The sequence below is a fragment of the Engraulis encrasicolus genome, chromosome 1 (genome assembly GCF_034702125.1).
Source record: "Engraulis encrasicolus isolate BLACKSEA-1 chromosome 1, IST_EnEncr_1.0, whole genome shotgun sequence".
Classification (NCBI taxonomy): Eukaryota; Metazoa; Chordata; class Actinopteri; order Clupeiformes; family Engraulidae; genus Engraulis; species Engraulis encrasicolus.
Window position 1 is genome coordinate 12,775,282 of NC_085857.1, and position 18,248 is coordinate 12,793,529.

The following is an 18,248-nucleotide window of genomic DNA, read 5'->3' on the forward strand; positions in this document are numbered from 1 at the left end:
AAGGAACACATACATTTCAAGACACCCAAACACACTCCACGATAATGAACACGGTATAGTGCAGGGGTGCTCAACTGGCGGACCCAGGTCCGGATGCGGACCCAAACGCAATGTCATCCGGACCAAGACAAAATCCATCTGTATTTAATATGTATAAATTGTACATGAGATTTTGCTGCCATGCGATCTATAGGTGTATTTCTGCGAAGCCAGTCTTATGACAAATAAAAGTATCATCACTATGACAACTCAGTGAGTGAGCAAGAGGCCAGTGCGGCCAGCGAGTGAGGCTATTCTCTGCATCGGTCCGTAGCGACTTTTTTGGACCCTGGAAACATGCGAAATTTGGCGAGTGGACCTTTTCAGTTTCTAGTTGAGCACCCCTGGTACAGTGATTAAAATGTGGTGTCGTACCTCCCATATCCTCTGCAGGATGTAGGAGGCGAAGGAGGGCATGCCGGGGGGGCCGCCAGCAAACTCCATCAGCATGGTCAGCAGCTTGAAGAAGGGGTTCGCCGCCTGGAGAGGAGAGAGAGAGAGAGAGAGAGAGAGAGAGAGAGAGAGAGAGAGAGAGGGAGAGAGAGGGAGAGGGAGAGAAAGAGAGAGAGGGAGAGAAAGAGAGAGGGGGAGAGATGTGGAGAGAGAGAGAGAGAGAGAGAGAGAGAGAGAGAGAGATAGAGAGGGAGAGAGAGAGAGATAGAGAGGGAGAGAGAGAGAGAGAGCCAGAGAGAGAGAGAGAGAACATAAATTTGGAGTGTGTTCGTAATCTGCAACAATTATCACTAAACAGACACATTAATGAACACCAATGAAATCGTAACTTCCTTGGCCGAATAATAAGTATACCTGTAATTAAGCAATAAGCCACGAAAGGCCGTGGGTCATGCTAAATTGATAACGAGCAAGGGGAGTGGGGCACGACACGAAGCGGAGCCCATGGACTCGAACCCATGGACTCGAGTGGCTAATTGCTTATCCAACACTATTACACTTAATCGCGGACCAAATTTCTTTAAAAACGGTTTAATAACAATTCATTTGATCCGTTGCAGTTGAGGAAGTGATTGTGGTTACCCCGGCAACGTTACTCGGCGTGCATGCGTGCGTGGCGCTGCTAGACAAACACTCCTCTACAAAAACTCAACAAGGAGGCGATAAACACTGCAGGAATTAAATGTCTTTGCACCATCTGTGGTTGGGGTATCAGTGTGATTGCAAAGTAAGATGTGCTCTTCTTGCAGACTCCCTACTCCAACTGCAACATATTCTCATTACCGACGTAGATTGGCTGGGTCTAACTTGGGCTCGCATAGAATCTTCAGGTGGAAGGTGTAGGTTCACGCTCGATTGACCACAGCTATCAGCCAATCAGAATCGAGAAACGGACCGCACAGTGTTAGATGCCTTCTTAAACAATCATAGAGACTTGAAACGGTTCTTACCTCAGGAGTGAGCTTGGCAATGGAGGTGAAGAGCATGGAGACAATCTGGAACAGAATAGTGAGCAAATTACACATTCATCCATTGCTCTACAACAAATGCAAAAGAGCGCACTACTACATGACATCAACTTCTATATAGTTTTTGGAACGCTTAAGATTCTCTAATTCTTTGCTCATTTCCATTCTCTGGTGAGTTTAAGTCTTTTTCCTTTGCAAGGCAAGACCGGGTGTGTTTGTGTGTGTGTGTGTGTAACATACCAGTACATGCTCTACGAGGCAGAAGTGTGTCTGCGTGTCTGTCTGCCTGTCTGCCTGTCTGTCTGCCTGTCTGTCTGCCTGTCTGTCTGCGTGTCTGTCTGCGTGTCTGCGTGCGTGTCTGCGTGCGTGTCTGTGTCTGCGTGTCTGTGTCTGCGTGTCTGCCTGCCTGCGTGTCTGTGTGTCTGTCTGTCTGTGTGTGTGTGTGTCTATCCGTCTGTCTCTATGTGTGTGTGTCTGTGTGTGTGTGTGTGTGTGTGTGTGTGTGTGTGTGTGTGTGTGTGTGTGTGTGTGTGTGTGTGTCTGTCTGTCTGTCTGTCTGTCTGTCTGTCTGTCTGTCTGTCTGTCTGTGTGTGTGTGTGTGTGTGTGTGTGTGTGTGTGTGTGTCTGTCCGTCTGTCTCTGTGTGTCTGTCCGTCTGTGTCCGACTGTGTGTGTCTGTGTGTCTGTCTGTCTGCGTGTCTGTCTGCGTGTGTCTGTCTGCGTGTGTCTGTCTGCGTGTGTCTGTCTGCGTGTGTGTGTGTGTGTGTGTCTGCGTGCGTGTCTGCGTGCGTGTCTGCGTGCGTGTCTGCGTGCGTGTCTGCGTGCGTGTCTGCGTGCGTGTCTGCGTGCGTGTGTCTAAGTTCCTCCACTTACGTGTTCGGCGAGGCGGTTGTTGTATCTGCAGAGGCTGAAGATGAGGTTGCAGGTCTGTCGGATGTTGATGCCGTCTCGTATGTGCTGGAAGAGGAAGGGGAAACCCTTACCCCCCGTTAGGGCCGCCATGTCACTCTGGGACAGAGTCAGGTGCCTGGTGGAGGAGGAGGAGGAGAGGAGGAGGAGGAGGAAGAGGAGGAGGAGGAGGAGGAGAGGAGGAAGAGGAGGAGGAGGAGGAGGAGAGGAGGAAGAGGAGGAGGAGGAGGAGGAGAGGAGGAGGAGGAGGAGAGGAGGAAGAGGAGGAGGAGGAGAGGAGAAAGAAGAGAGAGAGGGATGGGTAGAGAGAAGTGGAGGGATGAATAGAGAGAGGGATGGGTAGAGAGAGGGATGGGTAGAGAGAGGGATGGGTAGAGAGAGGGATGGGTAGAGAGAGGGATGGGTAGAGAGAGGGATGGGTAGAGAGAAGCATGGGTAGAGAGAGGGATGGGTAGAGAGAGGGATGGGTAGATAGAGGGATGGGTAGAGAGAAGAAGAGGGATGGGTAGAGAGAAGAAGAGGGATGATAGAGAGAGGGATGGGTATATAGAGGGATGGGTATATAGAGGGATGGATAGAGAGAAGTGGAGGGATGGGTAGAGAGAGGGATGGGTATATAGAGGAATGGGTATATAGAGGGATGGATAGAGAGAGGGATGGATAGAGAGAAGGGGGCGAGAGCGGGAGAGAATAAAAGACTATTAGTTGAATGAGTCTATGATTCTGGGACCGATCAAATCTGCAGTGTCACTTTTGTGTAATTTCGAGACAAGTGGCTGAGAGGAGAGAAGAATGGAGGAGGGGGGAAGCAATAAGAGATAGAGAGACACAGAGAGAGAGAGAGAGAGAGAGAGAGAGAGAGAGAGAGAGAGAGAGAGAGAGAGAGAGAGAGAGAGAGAGAGAGAGAGAGAGAGAGAGAGAGAGAGAGAAGGAGAGAGAGACAGCTACATAGACAGAAAAAGGAGAAGCAGAGAGAAAGGAGCCTCACCTTTGCATAAGTAGTATAAACAAACCAAGACCTAATTTAAGTTCTCTAGAAAGTGCGCTAAAATATATAGCCTAAAATAAGATGAATTAAGGAGAAAGAAAAACAAGCAGAAAGAGCTAGACAGTGATGAATGAACACAGTAAGACTAAATTAATTTCAGAAAAAAACTCGGAGGAACAACTGTGTTTTCAGCAAAGAAAACAGAGACCTATTTTGCTTCCTTTCACTAGTTTGTTGCCGAGTACATGACCTACACAAAATAATTTGGTGCAAATTTGGGACATGGAGCATGTTTATTCATGAGTGTCTGACTGTGTGTGTGTGTGTGTGTGTGTGTGTGTGTGTGTGTGTGTGTGTGTGTGTGTGTGTGTGTGTGTGTGTGTGTGTGTGTGTGTGTGTGTGTGTGTGTGTGTGTGTGTGTGTGTAAGCTGCGAGCATCCTTGTTCGACCTTTCTGTGTCTGTCTGGGACTCACATTTGAATATTAATTCAAAGTTCTGTTTTCTTTTATAACTATTCTAATATACATTTGAATTTAGAATATTCTTTGAAAGCCCTAGTGTTTGTCTTTCTCGCTCACGCTCTGTGTGTGGGTGTGTGTGTGTGTGATTGAATGAAGTGTGTGTGTGTGTGTGTGTGTGTGTGTGCTGCTCCCTCAGGAGTGCAATGTGCGTGTGTGAGAGTGTGTGTCCGTGTCTGACCTCTTGAAGCGGAACTGTTCCACCCGCAGTGTGGTGTGTGTGTGTGTGTGTGTGTGTGTGTGTGTGTGTGTGTGTGAAGTGCGCGAGCGCTTGTCGTTGTCTGACCTCTCTGAGCGTGACTGCTCCACCAGGACTGCGATGTGCATGTGTGTGTGTTTGTGTGTGTTTGTGTGTGTGTGCATGTATGTGTGTGTGCGCGTGTATGTGTGTGTGTGTGCGCACGCCCATGCGCGTGTGCATGTCGTGTGCCTGACCTCTCGGAGCGGGACTGCTCCACCAGCAGTGCGATGTGCATGTGTGTGTGTGTGTGTGTGTGTTTGTGTGTGTGTGCATGTATGTGTGTGTGCGCATGTATGTGTATGTGTATGTGTATGTGTGTGTGCATGTGCGTGTGTGCGTGTGTTTGTGTGTGTGTGCATCAACGGCGTATTTGCCATTGAGGAAAGGGAGGACGATCCTCCCTCAAAATAATAAAGCCATATCTTCCAGTATAAATTACAGAAAACAAAACATATTTATTATATCTTTGTTATATAATTGTTAGTATTTTATAGCTATTTAGCGATAAAAACATATACTTTAGCGCTTCTAATTCACATAATAGACCTTGGAGGACCGTCCTCCCTTCCATCCTCATTGACTTCCATTATAAATGGTGAAATTTCGGCCGTAGCGCGGGCTTTACTTTTTAACATTGAAGTGAATGGAGCTTAGGGAGGACTTTCCTCCCTTTAGGCGGGTCCAGAGCCTGGGCGGGTCTAGAGCCATGGAAGTAATCTGCCTATCAGCGAAGCTGAATTTATCAAAAGCCAATCAGAATATGACGAGTTGGGTTGACAGACGACAAGCATGGACTCGGTCGTCATGACAACGATATACAAATGTGAGAAGAATGCGGCAGCAGCCAGATAGTGGGAAGTTTGGAGTAATTGGCGAATGGTTTATGAACCCTTAATAAATACAAAGGACAGATCGACTGTTTTCATGTTGTGAATCGCGCAATATCACTCCCTGGATTTAGATTGAAAACCGAATGGAAAGGTCAGTGTGTTTATATCAGTCACTCACGCCACTCGATCAACAATGCAAGCGACGCGCGGATGCAAACGCATTCATGATTCAAATGGTCGGACCATCACCAACGTTTTTAAAAGGTAGTCTTGTTTCAGCATGTCCTACGTGCACAAATAATAGTCTCAATGCTTGTCTTTGCGTTTCTCATTCGTGCTTTTCCCCCAAAAGAGGGTTATTTACAAATTGGAATAAGAATGCTTTTGGCTGCACATGAATGCACTGACCCTAGACTGGCGTTCTTTTCTCCCTCCTCAAGACGAGAAACATGACAGCACGAAGTTCTTCATAAAAAGCCTCTGGCTAAACTTCTATGTAGCCTACATCATGTTATGTAGTTTCATTTGGGTGGAATTAGGAACACTAGGCATGGATTTACAAAGTAATCTGTACGACGTATTTTTTGTGAAATAGCCAGACGCACGCTGTTCCATACGCTTGCCAGCTCCTCCTTCCACAGCTGTCGCTCTCGCAGGTAGGCCTACCGTCACAAGCAAAACGGATAGGCGACCACAACCATAGGCCACCACAACCATAGGCCACGTACCACGTTACGGATCATAAATAAGATGTTAAAAATAAGATAATGGAGGGGGTTTAAAATGTTTAAAAATCTGTAAGAATATGTTGGAAGGAGTTGAGTTTAAAACCCTTAGGCCTAGGCTATACAAGTCACTCAATGTCCTAGGCATTCCTATAGGGTCTTCAGAATTGTCAATTTTTGCCTATGGTTAAAAAAACAAAAAAAACACAACTGACAGGGTGAAATGCCATGCTGCCTTTGGTCAAAGTTAGATATGCTCCCTATGAAACTTTCTACTTTCTATAATATTTTCCTTCACTCTTCTCTTTCTTTCCCCTCAAACACTGTGGGCAGTTATGTATGATAATCAGTGGCGTCTTTTGGTCAATATTATACAGTTTGTTGCAATTATTTTATAGATGTCATAAGTCAGCTTTCCAGACAACACAATGCCATATCAGTTAAGTTACCTAGTAGGCCTACAACCTAATACTAAGCATCTGCCATTACTAACCCCATTTACTCGCATCTATCCGACTGACCACCTCCTTGTCCTCCCTAATTTTTATGACCAAAAGACGCCACTGGTGTGCATGTATGTGTGTGTGCGCATGTATGTGTATGTGTATGTGTGTGTGCATGTGCGTGTGTGTGTGTGTGTGTGTGTGCATGTCGTGTGCCTGACCTCTCGGAGCGGGACTGCTCCACCAGCAGTGCGATGAGGGCGATCATCTTCTCCAGGGCGGCGGGGCGGTACTTCTCCTCGGCCAGGGACAAGATGTCCTCCTCCTCGTCCTCCTCCTCTCCCTCCTCCTCAGACAACACCTCCACCTGCGGCTGCACGGGGACAAAAAGAAAAGTGTTGCTGAAGTGAAGTGTGTGTGGAAGTTTCAATGGGGTACATAAAGTGATACTGTCCCATTTTTTGGAAATAAACTTATTTTACACCTTTCCTTGAGTTAAATAATTGGGTTTTACCGTTCTCCTGTACTTTCAACCGTTCTGTGGGTATGGCAGTGCAAATTCTACCTCTAAGCTAGCGGTTAACATTGAGTCCTATGAGACCAGTTAGCCGCCAGCTGGTCTCATAGGACTCAATTATCTCAAGGGGAGGTGTAAAATAAGCTTATTTCCAAAAATGGGACAGTATCACTAAGTTTCCACCCCTTCAGAGCAGCTCGTGTGTGTGTGTGTGTGTGTGTGTGTGTGTGTGTGTGTGTGTGTGTGTGTGTGTGTGTGTGTGTGTGTGTGTGTGTGTGTGTGTGTGTGTGTGTGTGTGTGTGTGTGTGTGTGTGTGTGTGTGTGTGTGTGCGTGTGCGCGTGTGTATGCAACGCCTCCACCTGGGGCTGCACAGGGACACGCAAAAGAGGACAAAAATAAAAGTTGGTGAAAAACGTGTGTAGGGTGCGATTTGTCAGAAAACCAGAAGGGGAGATATGTTTCAGATTTCAAGCAATATTAATGGAATTACATTAAACTGTGATGAAAATAATGTAGAAAAAGTGGCGATATCAAAACCAGAGGAGGGGACAATCCCCCACCCCCATGCCCCCCTACAATGGGAATCCAATTTTTTGTAAAAAAAAACCCAAAACATCTTAAAAAGGAAAAAATAGCCATTATCAACAACAACAAAGGCTGCTTCTTTATTTTTTTAATCAACATTACTGTACTCACGTTTTCAGGTCCCTTGGTGCCCATGTAGAAATGGACCATGATGGAAATGGCTTGAAGAGACAGGAGAAATTGACTCTGTGGAGGAAAGAACAAAAGATTTTTGTCGTTCATACAATGTGTGTGTGTGTGTGTGTGTGTGTGTGTGTGTGTGTGTGTGTGTGTGTGTGTTGCATGTGTGTGTTGCATGTGTGTACGCTTGTACCCACCTCCTCCTCTCCCATCTTGGCGAACTCGTAGAGGAAGAGTAAGTACTTGGTGAAGTGCTTGCATATATTCCAGATTTATACAGGGCGTGCGTGCGTGTGTGTGTGTGTGAGAGAGAGAGTGTGAGAGTGAGAGTGTGTGCATGCGTGTGTGCGTGTATACGCTTGTACCCACCTCCTCCTCTCCCATCTTGGCGAACTCGTAGAGGAAAGCGAAGTACTCTGTGAGGTGCTTGCTGTGCGGCTTGACGCCGTGTTCCATGATGGACAGCAGTGTCTTGACGAAGCGCGTCACGCACGACCTGCTGCCGATGTCCTCCACCGGCCCATCCATGTCGTCAGAACTGGGGGGACAAAACCAGGGGTGAGTTTCTCAAAAGAGAAGTTGTTAGCTTGTTAACAACTTCGGTAGATGCCAATGGGAAAATGCATTGAAAACAACAAAGTAGCTAATGTAGTAAGCAACTTTCTTTGGTTTTGAGAAATTCACCCCGGGACCGACATTTTAACCTAGTGTTTCTCAATGGGGGGGGGGGGGGGGGGGGGGGGGGGCGTTACAGCCCCCCAAGGGGCATTGAGGAGCCCCAGGGGGGGGCGGGGCATTGAGAAGGATGCAACTAAGAGGGGGCGGGGCTTCATTCCCATTGAGGAGCATTTAGTCGATTTAATTTCTCAATACTAATGGGGCGTTTGCAAGCTTATGATGAGGCCAAGGGGGCGTTTGGAAGGCTTATCATGAGGTCAAGGGGGCGTTTGTTAAAAAAAAAGGTTGAGAACCACTGTTTTAACTCAATGATGCCTAAAGCACCTGCAAAAAAACACCTGCCTACTTGAAAAAAAAAGTTGCCCTCGACCTATAAAAAACAAAATATCTCAGCATTCTGAAGCACATAACAACAAGAAATAAGTTGCATTTAATGCTAAAACCCTAATCTTGCATTAGAATGTGTTCATTCAGCTCTATTTTGTATAGAAATATGTCAAATGTCATGAGCCTGAATGTTGTGTCATGCAGCTCCAGGCGCCTGGGGGTCAATGTTGGGTGACGCAACATCCAGCATCAATGGGTTAATTGATAACTAGGGCTGTAATGATTTTGTATGGAACAGAGAAATCGTGATACGCAGTGCCACGAAACTGTATCGTGGTACAAGAAGGCAGAATCGTAATATCAAAAATTATTAGCGGTTATCCTTCAGTCCAGAAAACTACCGCATGATATGATCATCATCATCATCAACATTATTATTACTTTTAAATGTTTAATTTTAGTAGCATGCTTTAACCTACTCCACATACAACAGATTGTAGTATAATTTAATTTATAACGTTGGTAAATGTGAAAAAAGCTGATAAAAAAAGGAGTGTATCGAACTGTGGGACAAAAACCTTTGACCTAGCTACCTGGTATACCATATAAGATGTAAAACCTTTTTAAAAAAATAATTCAGCTGTTTCAAAATTATTATTTCTTCATCTCCTCCATGTGTTCTTCAATGTCGTCAGAAGCAAACAAACAAGCAAATTGCATGATATTATTTGTCAGTAGCAACATTTCAAAGGTTAACTAGTCAAAATTATACTTATTTTTGTTGCAACTTCCAAGTCCAAAACCGGACACAGTGTGTGTGTGTGTGTGTGTGTGTGTGTGTGTGTGTGTGTGTGTGTAAGCGTGTGTGTGTGTGTGTGTGTGTGTGTGTGTAAGCGTGTGTGTGTGTGTGTGTGTGTGTGTGTGTGTGTGTGTGTGTGTGTGTGTGTGTGTAAGCGTGTGTGTGTGTAAGCATGTGTAAGCGTGCGTGTGTGTGTGTGTGTGTGAAATCCGTACCCATCCTCCATGCCCGGCTGCAGGTACAGATGAGCGTGTACAGGTCGTAACCTCTGGATGACATGAATACACAACCTCTGGAACATCTGCCAAAACACACACACACACACACACACACACACAAGACTATTAAGCAACAACAAGGGGATGTTGTAGTGAGTAGCTATGTCCATAGTATGTGGCAATGATCAGACGTTTAGCAGTGAAGAGTAGTAGTGTGTGTGTGTGTGTGTGTGTGAGAGTGTGTGAGTGTGTGAGTGTGTGAGTGTGTGAGTGTGTGAGTGAGTGAGTGAGTGAGTGAGTGAGTGAGTGAGTGAGTGAGTGAGTGAGTGAGAGAGAGAGAGAGAGAGAGACAGAGTGTGTGTGTGTGTGTGTGTGTGTGTGTGTGTGTGTGTGTGTGTGTGTGTGTGTGTCCTCACCTGACGTACGATCTGATTGGGACACTTGATAAGGATCTGCATGGGCCACCAGTTGTCATCCGCCATCCGATCCAAGAACCACTGCAGAGCAGAGCACAGCAGATCAGGGGCGTAGGCAGAAATAATAAAACAGGTGGGCCCAGAAAAAAATCGGACGGGGCCAACCCGAAAGCATATAGGTAGATATTATAATATCGTGCTCAAATATGATACTTTGAAATTGAAAAATCATAGATATCGCAGAAGATGAACCAGACTTTTGTCAAAATGATTAATTATCGCTCAGTGCTATGCCATAAATTATAGTTCAATGAGGCAACAGTTGACTGTCAAGTGTAAATGGGGTGGGCTTGGATGTGAAGTGGGTGGGCCCAGGCCCACCCCTGGCTACGTCTATGCAGCAGATGTTACAAGTCAAACACGCACTTTTGCACAACTCTGTTAGTTGAACAGACCATTGGATATTATTCCAGTGAGCTTGTCATTCAGGTGGAAATGCTGTTGGTGCGGTTGCGGTCAATGCGGTTGCATTTCTTTTTCTTCATTCTTCATTTCTAAACAATGTTACTGCTGCTGCCTTCCACTCATTTGTCTGCAGTAAACGTTGAGAAAGCCTCATTTAGGCAGCCCAAAAGTGGGGATGCAAATACCCCACTGCATCCCCCTTTCTGGCACCTATGTCCAAATCAACCCGACAGTTGGGTATCAGGAGGAGTTGAAGAAACTCTGTAATGATCAGCTCGGCTTGTCTCAGTACGCTTGAGGGGGTTCGGAGGACGAGGCCCGTAGGTCTGCTTCGGGACATTTTCAACATGCTCAGTTGGATTGAGAAGTCGCGGTCATGGTTGGACTGGTTCCATGACAGACATTTGGGAGGAGATGTAACAGAGAGTAGCGATAACACTGTTTCTGCTGGTCAGTGGCGATACACAGAGCACATTGTGTGTTGATTTTATATGCTGTCCAAGGGTTTTGTTTTTGCATTTTAATAAATGCTGGACAATAAGGAATTTCTAATGACTTCGAAAAAAAGCATGCTTGTACAAGGCATATACGTGGAGCGTTACACACAGAGAGAGTAGAGAGAGAGAGAGGTTCCATTGGCCCATTGTTTCCGGGTTCTATTATTGCAAGGGGGAGGGGGGGGGAGAATCCCCCTTTAGGCAGACCTAGGCAGACCTAAGGACTGTTCTATTCAATGCTAGGAGTATTATGACACGCCCCTTTAGGCAGACCGGAACCTGGTCATGTTAGGTGCCCATAGCAATCTATTACATTGGCATATCTCTCTACTTAAAGAATCTCTGGTTACACAGCACTGCTGGTATTACCTCACAGGCCGCCTGGCTGTTGTTGAACTGTTTGGTCAGGAGCTCGATCCACTGCAGCATAGTAGGCTATGGAGAGGGGAGAGGAGACGAGACATTTCAGTCAAGATGATAGCGTTCAAATCTCAGTCACATACCAAAGTAATCTACCGAGAGCAAATTACATGATCAAAACAAAACAAAAGCGATCAATTACTATTAATACAAAACTAGATAACACGTGTGAGCACACAATACATAAAAGATTGGATAAGATGGCATTGTACAATATTAAAGGATGACCGCTTGCTTACCTTCTCTTTGGAGTGGATGAAAGTCTCCAACACAAACGATGTGCTGAGCTACAGGTGGAGAAGAGGGACAAAATGAGTGCCGGGTGTAAACAGAGTGTAATGATAGCATCAAGTTTAAATGTCATGATACATTATATTTCATTAACTTGCGTGCGCGCGCGCGCGTGCGTGTGCGTGTGTGTGTGTGTGTGTGTGTGTGTGTGTGTGTGTGTGTGTGTGTGTGTGTGTGTGCGTGTGTGTGTGTGTTACCTTGGCAGTCATGAGTGAGATGGCTTTGGGGTCCGGTAAAGTGCTCGGGATGCTGCTGCACAGCTGCCACATGAACCTGCAGAGGAAGAGGAAGAGGAGAGAAGGAGGAAGAGGAGGATATGATGAAGAGGAGAGAAGGAGGAAGAGGAGGATATGATGAAGAGGAAGGAGAGGAGGAGAGGAAGAGGCAAAGAAGAGAGGATGGAGGGAAGAAGGAGGAAGAGGAGAGGATAGGAAAAGAGAGGAAGAGAGAAAGAGGAGGAGATGAAGATGGAGAGGAGGAGAGGAGGAAGAGGAGGAGGAAGAGGATGAATATGAAAAGGAGAAGGAAAGGGGGAAGAGGAGAGGGAGAGGAAGAGGGAGAGGATAGAGACGAGAAAGGATATAAGAGAAGGAAAAGATCATGCAGAGGAGAAAGGATAGGAGAAGAAGAAGGGAGGAGGGAGAGTGAGGGGAGAGTGCACAGAGAGGAGACCAAGAAAAGGCAAATAGAGATTACAGTAAAGTGGAGGAGACGCGCTCACACTATCGCCTAATGATTAACACAGTTCTTAAAGGGACACTGTGTGAGATTTTTAGTTGCTTATTTCCAGAATTCATGCTGCCCATTCACTAATGTTACCTTTTTCATGAATACTTACCACCACCATCAAATTCGAAGTAAAAATTGCACTTTTCATACATGAAAAGGGGGATCTTTTCCATAGTCCGCCATTTTGAATCTCCAGAAATAGCCATTACTAGCTGCAAAAATGACTGTACTTGGACCATACTAGAGAGTATTAGTTTACTACTTAGTAAACTTCCACGTAAAGATCAAATTTGGCAATAGGCAGCCCAGTTTAAATGAGCAGCTTAGTTGCAGTACCCTTTTTGATCATTTCCCGCACTGTGTCCCTTTAAATAGAGATTATAGCACATGCTTTCCAAAGACGTGGTTTGGAAGTGATGCAGTGATGAGGCAAAGAGACAATATAAGAACATGCGCTTACCCAAAGTAAGTGTGCTCAAAAATATTCTTGTCCTGGAGAAACTGCATGTTATCATGCCAGATCCACTGGAAGACAAAGGACAACCAATTCATTGTATAATTACATGTATAGAGCTTTGATTAGATATTAAGTGGCGTGTACACGGTTGATGAGTGGATGAGTAAAACTACAATGTAGAAGTAATGGCAGAATATCATTTTATTTCAGTGCATGGACGCCTTGTTTTATATTGCGTAGACACATTATATTTATTCTATTTAGACATCACTATTCACTACATGTATTAGACACAAACCTCCAGCAGATCAGGAGAGACATCGAAGTTAAAGTCCTTCCCATTCTCCTCCTCCAACTCCACCCGCTTATAAAACAACATGTAGGCACTATGGGTCTATAGAGAGAGAGAGAGAGAGAGAGAGAGAGAGAGAGAGAGAGAGAGAGAGAGAGAGAGAGAGAGAGAGAGAGAGAGAGAGAGAGAGAGAGAGAGAGAGAATGAATTACATTATATGACATTACATTATTATTATTACATTACATTATATTACACTTAGCTGACGCTTGTATCCAAAGCCACTTACTCTTATTTTAGGTTCAGGGTATTGGTTACAGGCCCTAGAGCCATGTGGGGTTAGGTGCCTTGCTCAAGGGCACTTAAGCCATGGATGAAGGTGCTGGTTAGGATGGGATTTGAATCTGCAAACCTCTGATCTAAAGCCCAGCGCTCTAACCACTGAGCCATGGCTGCCCCACATTGAATAACACAATGACAAAATAACCCATAACAGACAGTGTTTACCACAGAAGTTGAAGAAAAGTTTAGTTGTCAGTGGCAAAGTCAGAAACAGCGGCTGACAGTTCAAACACTGATGAAAACGGAGGAAATTGTACCTTTTCAAAAGAGAAATCCATGAACTTGTCCGTAACCGAGTCGTACGTCTTGGTCTGAAAAAAAAAAAAAACGAGGTTCACAAGTTCCTCAAAACAAATATTGAGCCACTGTACTGCATATACAAAACACTTCCAATGCTCTCTTGTGGTTTGTGTAATTGGCCAGTAACTCGCGCATGTCTGTGTGTGTGTCTGTGTGTGTCTGTGTGTGTGCGTGTCTGTGTGTGTGCGTGTCTGTGTGTGTGCGTGTCTGTGTGTGCGTGCGTGTCTGTGTGTGCGTGCGTGTCTGTGTGTGCGCGTGTCTGTGTGTGCGCGTGTCTGTGTGCGCGCGTCTCTGTGTGTGCGCGCGTCTCTGTGTGTGCGCGTGTCTGTGTGTGCGCGTGTCTGTGTGTGCGCGTGTCTGTGTGTGCGCGTGTCTGTGTGTGCGCGTGTCTGTGTGTGCGCGTGTCTGTGTGTGCGTGTCTGTGTGTGCGTGTGCGTGTGCGTGTGTGTGTGTGTGTGTGTGTGTGTGTGTGTATGTGTGTGTGTATGTGTGTGTGTGTGTGTGTGTGTGTGTGTGTGTGTGTGTGTGTGTGTGTGTGTGTGTCCGTCCTCACCGTCATCTCTCCTCCAAAGCACTCGGATGCCAGCTGCGCTGAGTCAAAGGGCTTCACCTCGGCATCGTTAAATAGGTACCTGAAACACACACACAAACACATTTTACCTCTTTATTTGTTCCCACAATTCAAAACTGAGTTTCCATAGACACAACTTTACCAGTGGCAAAGATACTCAGGCATGAACAAGATAGTTGGTACCACAGTGGTCAATAGAAGACACGCACGCGCGCATGCGCGCACGCACACGCACACGCACACACACACACACACACACACACACACACACACACACGCACACGCACACACACGGAGGGAAGTGACATCAGTTATAACAGTAAGCTTGTGTACATTTCACGCAACGCTCGTCAAGACAATGGCGGAAACGTAATCCTACCATGGAATAAAACATCACCAAAAAAAAAAAGGATTTCAAGTGCACTCCTCACTCCGAAAATGTATCGGTAACACTTTAATTCATAATACAGTGTCATAAAAGTGTCTTACCGCAGTCATGCATGTGTCATAAACATTATGTCAATGTCATAACCATTGTCAGTAAGTGACATTCGGTTATGCACAAAACGGCAATCACAATGTCGACTTTTCATGACCATAAAAACATTAATGACATTGACATAATGTTTGACTCTCGCCCATGAATGTCATGACACTCTTTCGACAATACAGACTGTCATACATATGACGTCGACGTCAAGTAAAGTGTAACCCATGTATCTCCTCACCACTTGTTGTTCTCAGGGGTGATAGTGAAAAAAAATCCTGAGCCTGAACTTTTCCCCCTGCTCTAACGACGACGACAAGATACTGCATAGTGACGTAACGTAGGCCTATTTTGACACATTATTCAAACATTTAATAGTCTGTGTATGACCATTATTCAAGCCTGATAGTAGAAGAATACCCTGAACCTGTAACACTTTATGAGATAAGAATAACCTAATGGCTAATTATTATCAATGTTTTTATTTTTGCAAACTCTGTCAAGCCTGAAATCAGGCATGGAGCCTGAATACTATCAGTCTGTGTTCTTGTAGGCGTGGGGGTTGATGAAGTAGGATACGAACAACAGCTGTCTGTTTACATGTTTACATGTTTCCTTGTTTAGTGTACATGTGTATTATCTGTCTGTCTACTGTACTGTTTTTCTTTTTGGTATTATATCACACGCTCATGCCCAAGCAAAATATCTCTCTTGTAGAGACAATAAAGGGTTATCTTATCTCTTATGATGTCTCTAATAAAGCTGTAGTATTTATAATCTCCTCACCACAAGTTATTCTTGTATGTGTTGGGGTTGATGATGTCTCTGATGAAGCTATAGTATTTACAATCTCCTCACCACTTGTTGTTCTTGTAGGCATGGGGGTTGGTGAGGTCTAATAAAGCTGTAGTATTTATAATCTCCTTACCACTTGTTGTTCTTGTAGGCGTGGGGGTTGATGATGTCTCTGATGAAGCTGTAGTAATGGCCGCCGTCTGCCGTGCCCGTGTGCACCGTCACCCCGATCAGGTCGTACTCGTAGCTCTCCGTCGCCTTCGCATCGCCGTCCTCGCGGAAACCTGACAGGGACGGATATCAACACAACGTTTGTTCATGTTTTTATTTATTTATTTATTTAACCAGGAGAAAAGACCCATTGAGATTAATTACAGGGTTCCCACCCCTTTTTAATGAAAAAATTCAAGCAATTTTCAAGCACCTTCAAGCACCAAATTTTCAGTTTTCCAGCACCTTTAATAGGTCGCAGGAAGGGGGTGTGGGGGTCCTCCCCCAGAAAATTTTGTGTTTTTAAGAAGCAATTTCTTGCATTCTAATAAATAAATCTGAGGTAGTCAAATGTCAGATGGGATTTGCCATTCGACACCCTAAAATTGATATACTTAAACAATGTATTTCTATTATTTGGCGTACTGGGTTTGAATTGACACAAATTTCAAGCTGTTTCAAGGACTTCACCACAAATTCAAGCATTTTCTCAACCTCGAAATCACTTAATTGAAATTCAAGCATTTTCAAGGAATTCAAGCACCAGTGGGAACCCTGTAATTATCGCTTTTGCAAGGGCGTCCTGGCCAAGAGGCAGCACATGATTACAACATTAAAATGTCAAATTTACTGTGGTCTGATAAAACAAATACAAATAAAATAAAACAAAATAAGATAGAGTAAAAGAAAAGAAAATCATTTAAAACAATTATAAATCAGGGATGCTGTATCTAGTGCTCTCGGTATGGAATTGAAATGGCTCAGTTAACCCGGCAGGTTGGTGGGTGGAATAATTAACCAGTGCGCTCCCCCATCCTCCTCCATGACTGAGGTACCCTGAGCATGGTACCGCCCCACCGCACTGGTACCGCTCCATTGGGAGCTGCCCCCTTGCACGGGTGAGGCATAAATGCAAACTCGTTGTGTGCAGTGTTCACTTGTGTGCTGTGGAGTGCTGTGTCACAATGACAATGGGAGTTGGAGTTGTGGCTTTCAACTTAACAGGAAGTAAGGTTGTAAATCACAGCCTTCATGACGATACGATACGCTAAAATCGATTTCTTAAATCAGGGTTTCGATTTTTTTTCGATACCTAAGAATTCCCCACGATACGATGCGATTCGGTTCGATTCAATTTTTTCCAATTACTTTTCCACTACCATTGTGTTATGGAGCTAGGTTCTTAAAGAATGCCCCACGATATGATGCGATTCGATTAAATCGCCAGCTGATACTTCCGATACATCGATACATTTCAATTTTATTTACATCCCTAACAGGAAGTGTGCTGACCTTCCTTCCTGTCCCCCTTGGCCATGAGCAGGTCCTCGGTGTAGGGCGTCATGTCCAGCCGCAGGGGGAAGGAGAAGTGGGTGTTGACCTTCTCCTTCATCATAGTCACCATGTTGAAGGTGTAGCGCATGGTGTTGAAGCTCAGGATACGCGGCAGCTTCTTAAAACACGCCCTGGAGGGAGGGATGGAGAGAGGGATTGAGAGGAGAAGGGGAAGGAGAACGAAAGAGAGAGAGATTAATTAATTTGTCGTCATGTTGAAGGTATAGCGCATGGTGCTCAGAGTACACGGCAGCTTCTTGAATGGATGAAGGGAGAGGTGGAGAGAGAGAGAGAGAGAGAGAGAGAGAGAGAGAGAGAGAGAGAGAGAGAGAGCGAGCGAGAGAGAGAGAGAGAGAGAGGAAGGGGGGGAGAAAGCGCGCGCGAGAAAGAGTGAGAGAGAGCGAGAGCGAGAGAGTGTGAGAGAGAGAGAGAGAGCGAGCTAGCAAGAAGCTAAACTAATGGAAAGAAGTGATGAAGAGAAGCATGTGGAGGGTAAAGCAAGGACATAGGTACAGGAGAGTAGGTAAAAGAAGGCATGAAAAAAGGTGATGCTAAACACATAAAAAAGGCAAAAGATATTCAACATGGTGTGTTAAACCACAAAGTTTATCTAAAAATAAAGACTGCTGATATGAAATCTGCGGTGGGTTACAAGTCATTGAAGACAAAATGCATGCACACCGACACACAAACACAAACACAAACACTTGTCCTGACCTCTTCTCTGCGCGGACCTTCTTGCCGCACTGGGAGCAGGTGTACATGTTGTCCCCTTCCAGAGTGTCCTTGATGGTCACCTCGTCCAGGGACTCCTGCAGAGGACACCAAGGGAGGACACACCATTAGAACACACAAACACACATCATTTTAACGCATGCGCGCAAGCACACACACACACACACACACGCGCAACCACACACACACACGCGCGCAACCACACACACACACACACACACACACACACACACGCGCAACCACACACACACACGCGCGCAACCACACACACACGCGCGCGCAACCACACACACACGCGCGCGCAACCACACACACACACACACACACACACACACATACACACACACACACACACACACACACACACACACACACACACACACACACACACACACAACACACACACACACACACACACACACACACACACACACACACACACACAGGCAACACACACACACACACACACACACAAGTGCACACACACAAGGACTTGACATTAACTTTTTTACTTGCTAGCCATTGTGGCTAGTGGTTTCCCGACACA

At 45.4% G+C, this 18,248-nt stretch overlaps 1 protein-coding gene across 1 annotated transcript in view; it reads right to left on the reverse strand.

The window, feature by feature from the left end:
* usp34 (ubiquitin specific peptidase 34) overlaps positions 1-18,248 on the reverse strand; it is a 158,179-nt gene that overhangs the window by 24,173 nt on the left and 115,758 nt on the right. Inside the window, exons 49-66 of the mRNA XM_063197771.1 lie at positions 17,684-17,778; positions 16,925-17,097; positions 15,555-15,705; positions 14,122-14,200; positions 13,526-13,579; positions 12,933-13,028; positions 12,638-12,702; positions 11,646-11,721; positions 11,397-11,444; positions 11,107-11,172; positions 9,776-9,856; positions 9,357-9,442; positions 7,707-7,875; positions 7,329-7,403; positions 6,336-6,487; positions 2,333-2,486; positions 1,443-1,487; positions 415-519 (exon numbers count right to left, since the gene is read on the reverse strand). Of these exons, the coding sequence (XP_063053841.1) occupies positions 415-519; positions 1,443-1,487; positions 2,333-2,486; positions 6,336-6,487; positions 7,329-7,403; positions 7,707-7,875; positions 9,357-9,442; positions 9,776-9,856; positions 11,107-11,172; positions 11,397-11,444; positions 11,646-11,721; positions 12,638-12,702; positions 12,933-13,028; positions 13,526-13,579; positions 14,122-14,200; positions 15,555-15,705; positions 16,925-17,097; positions 17,684-17,778 (1,770 nt within the window). The remainder of the gene's footprint in view (positions 1-414; positions 520-1,442; positions 1,488-2,332; positions 2,487-6,335; positions 6,488-7,328; positions 7,404-7,706; positions 7,876-9,356; positions 9,443-9,775; positions 9,857-11,106; positions 11,173-11,396; positions 11,445-11,645; positions 11,722-12,637; positions 12,703-12,932; positions 13,029-13,525; positions 13,580-14,121; positions 14,201-15,554; positions 15,706-16,924; positions 17,098-17,683; positions 17,779-18,248) is intronic.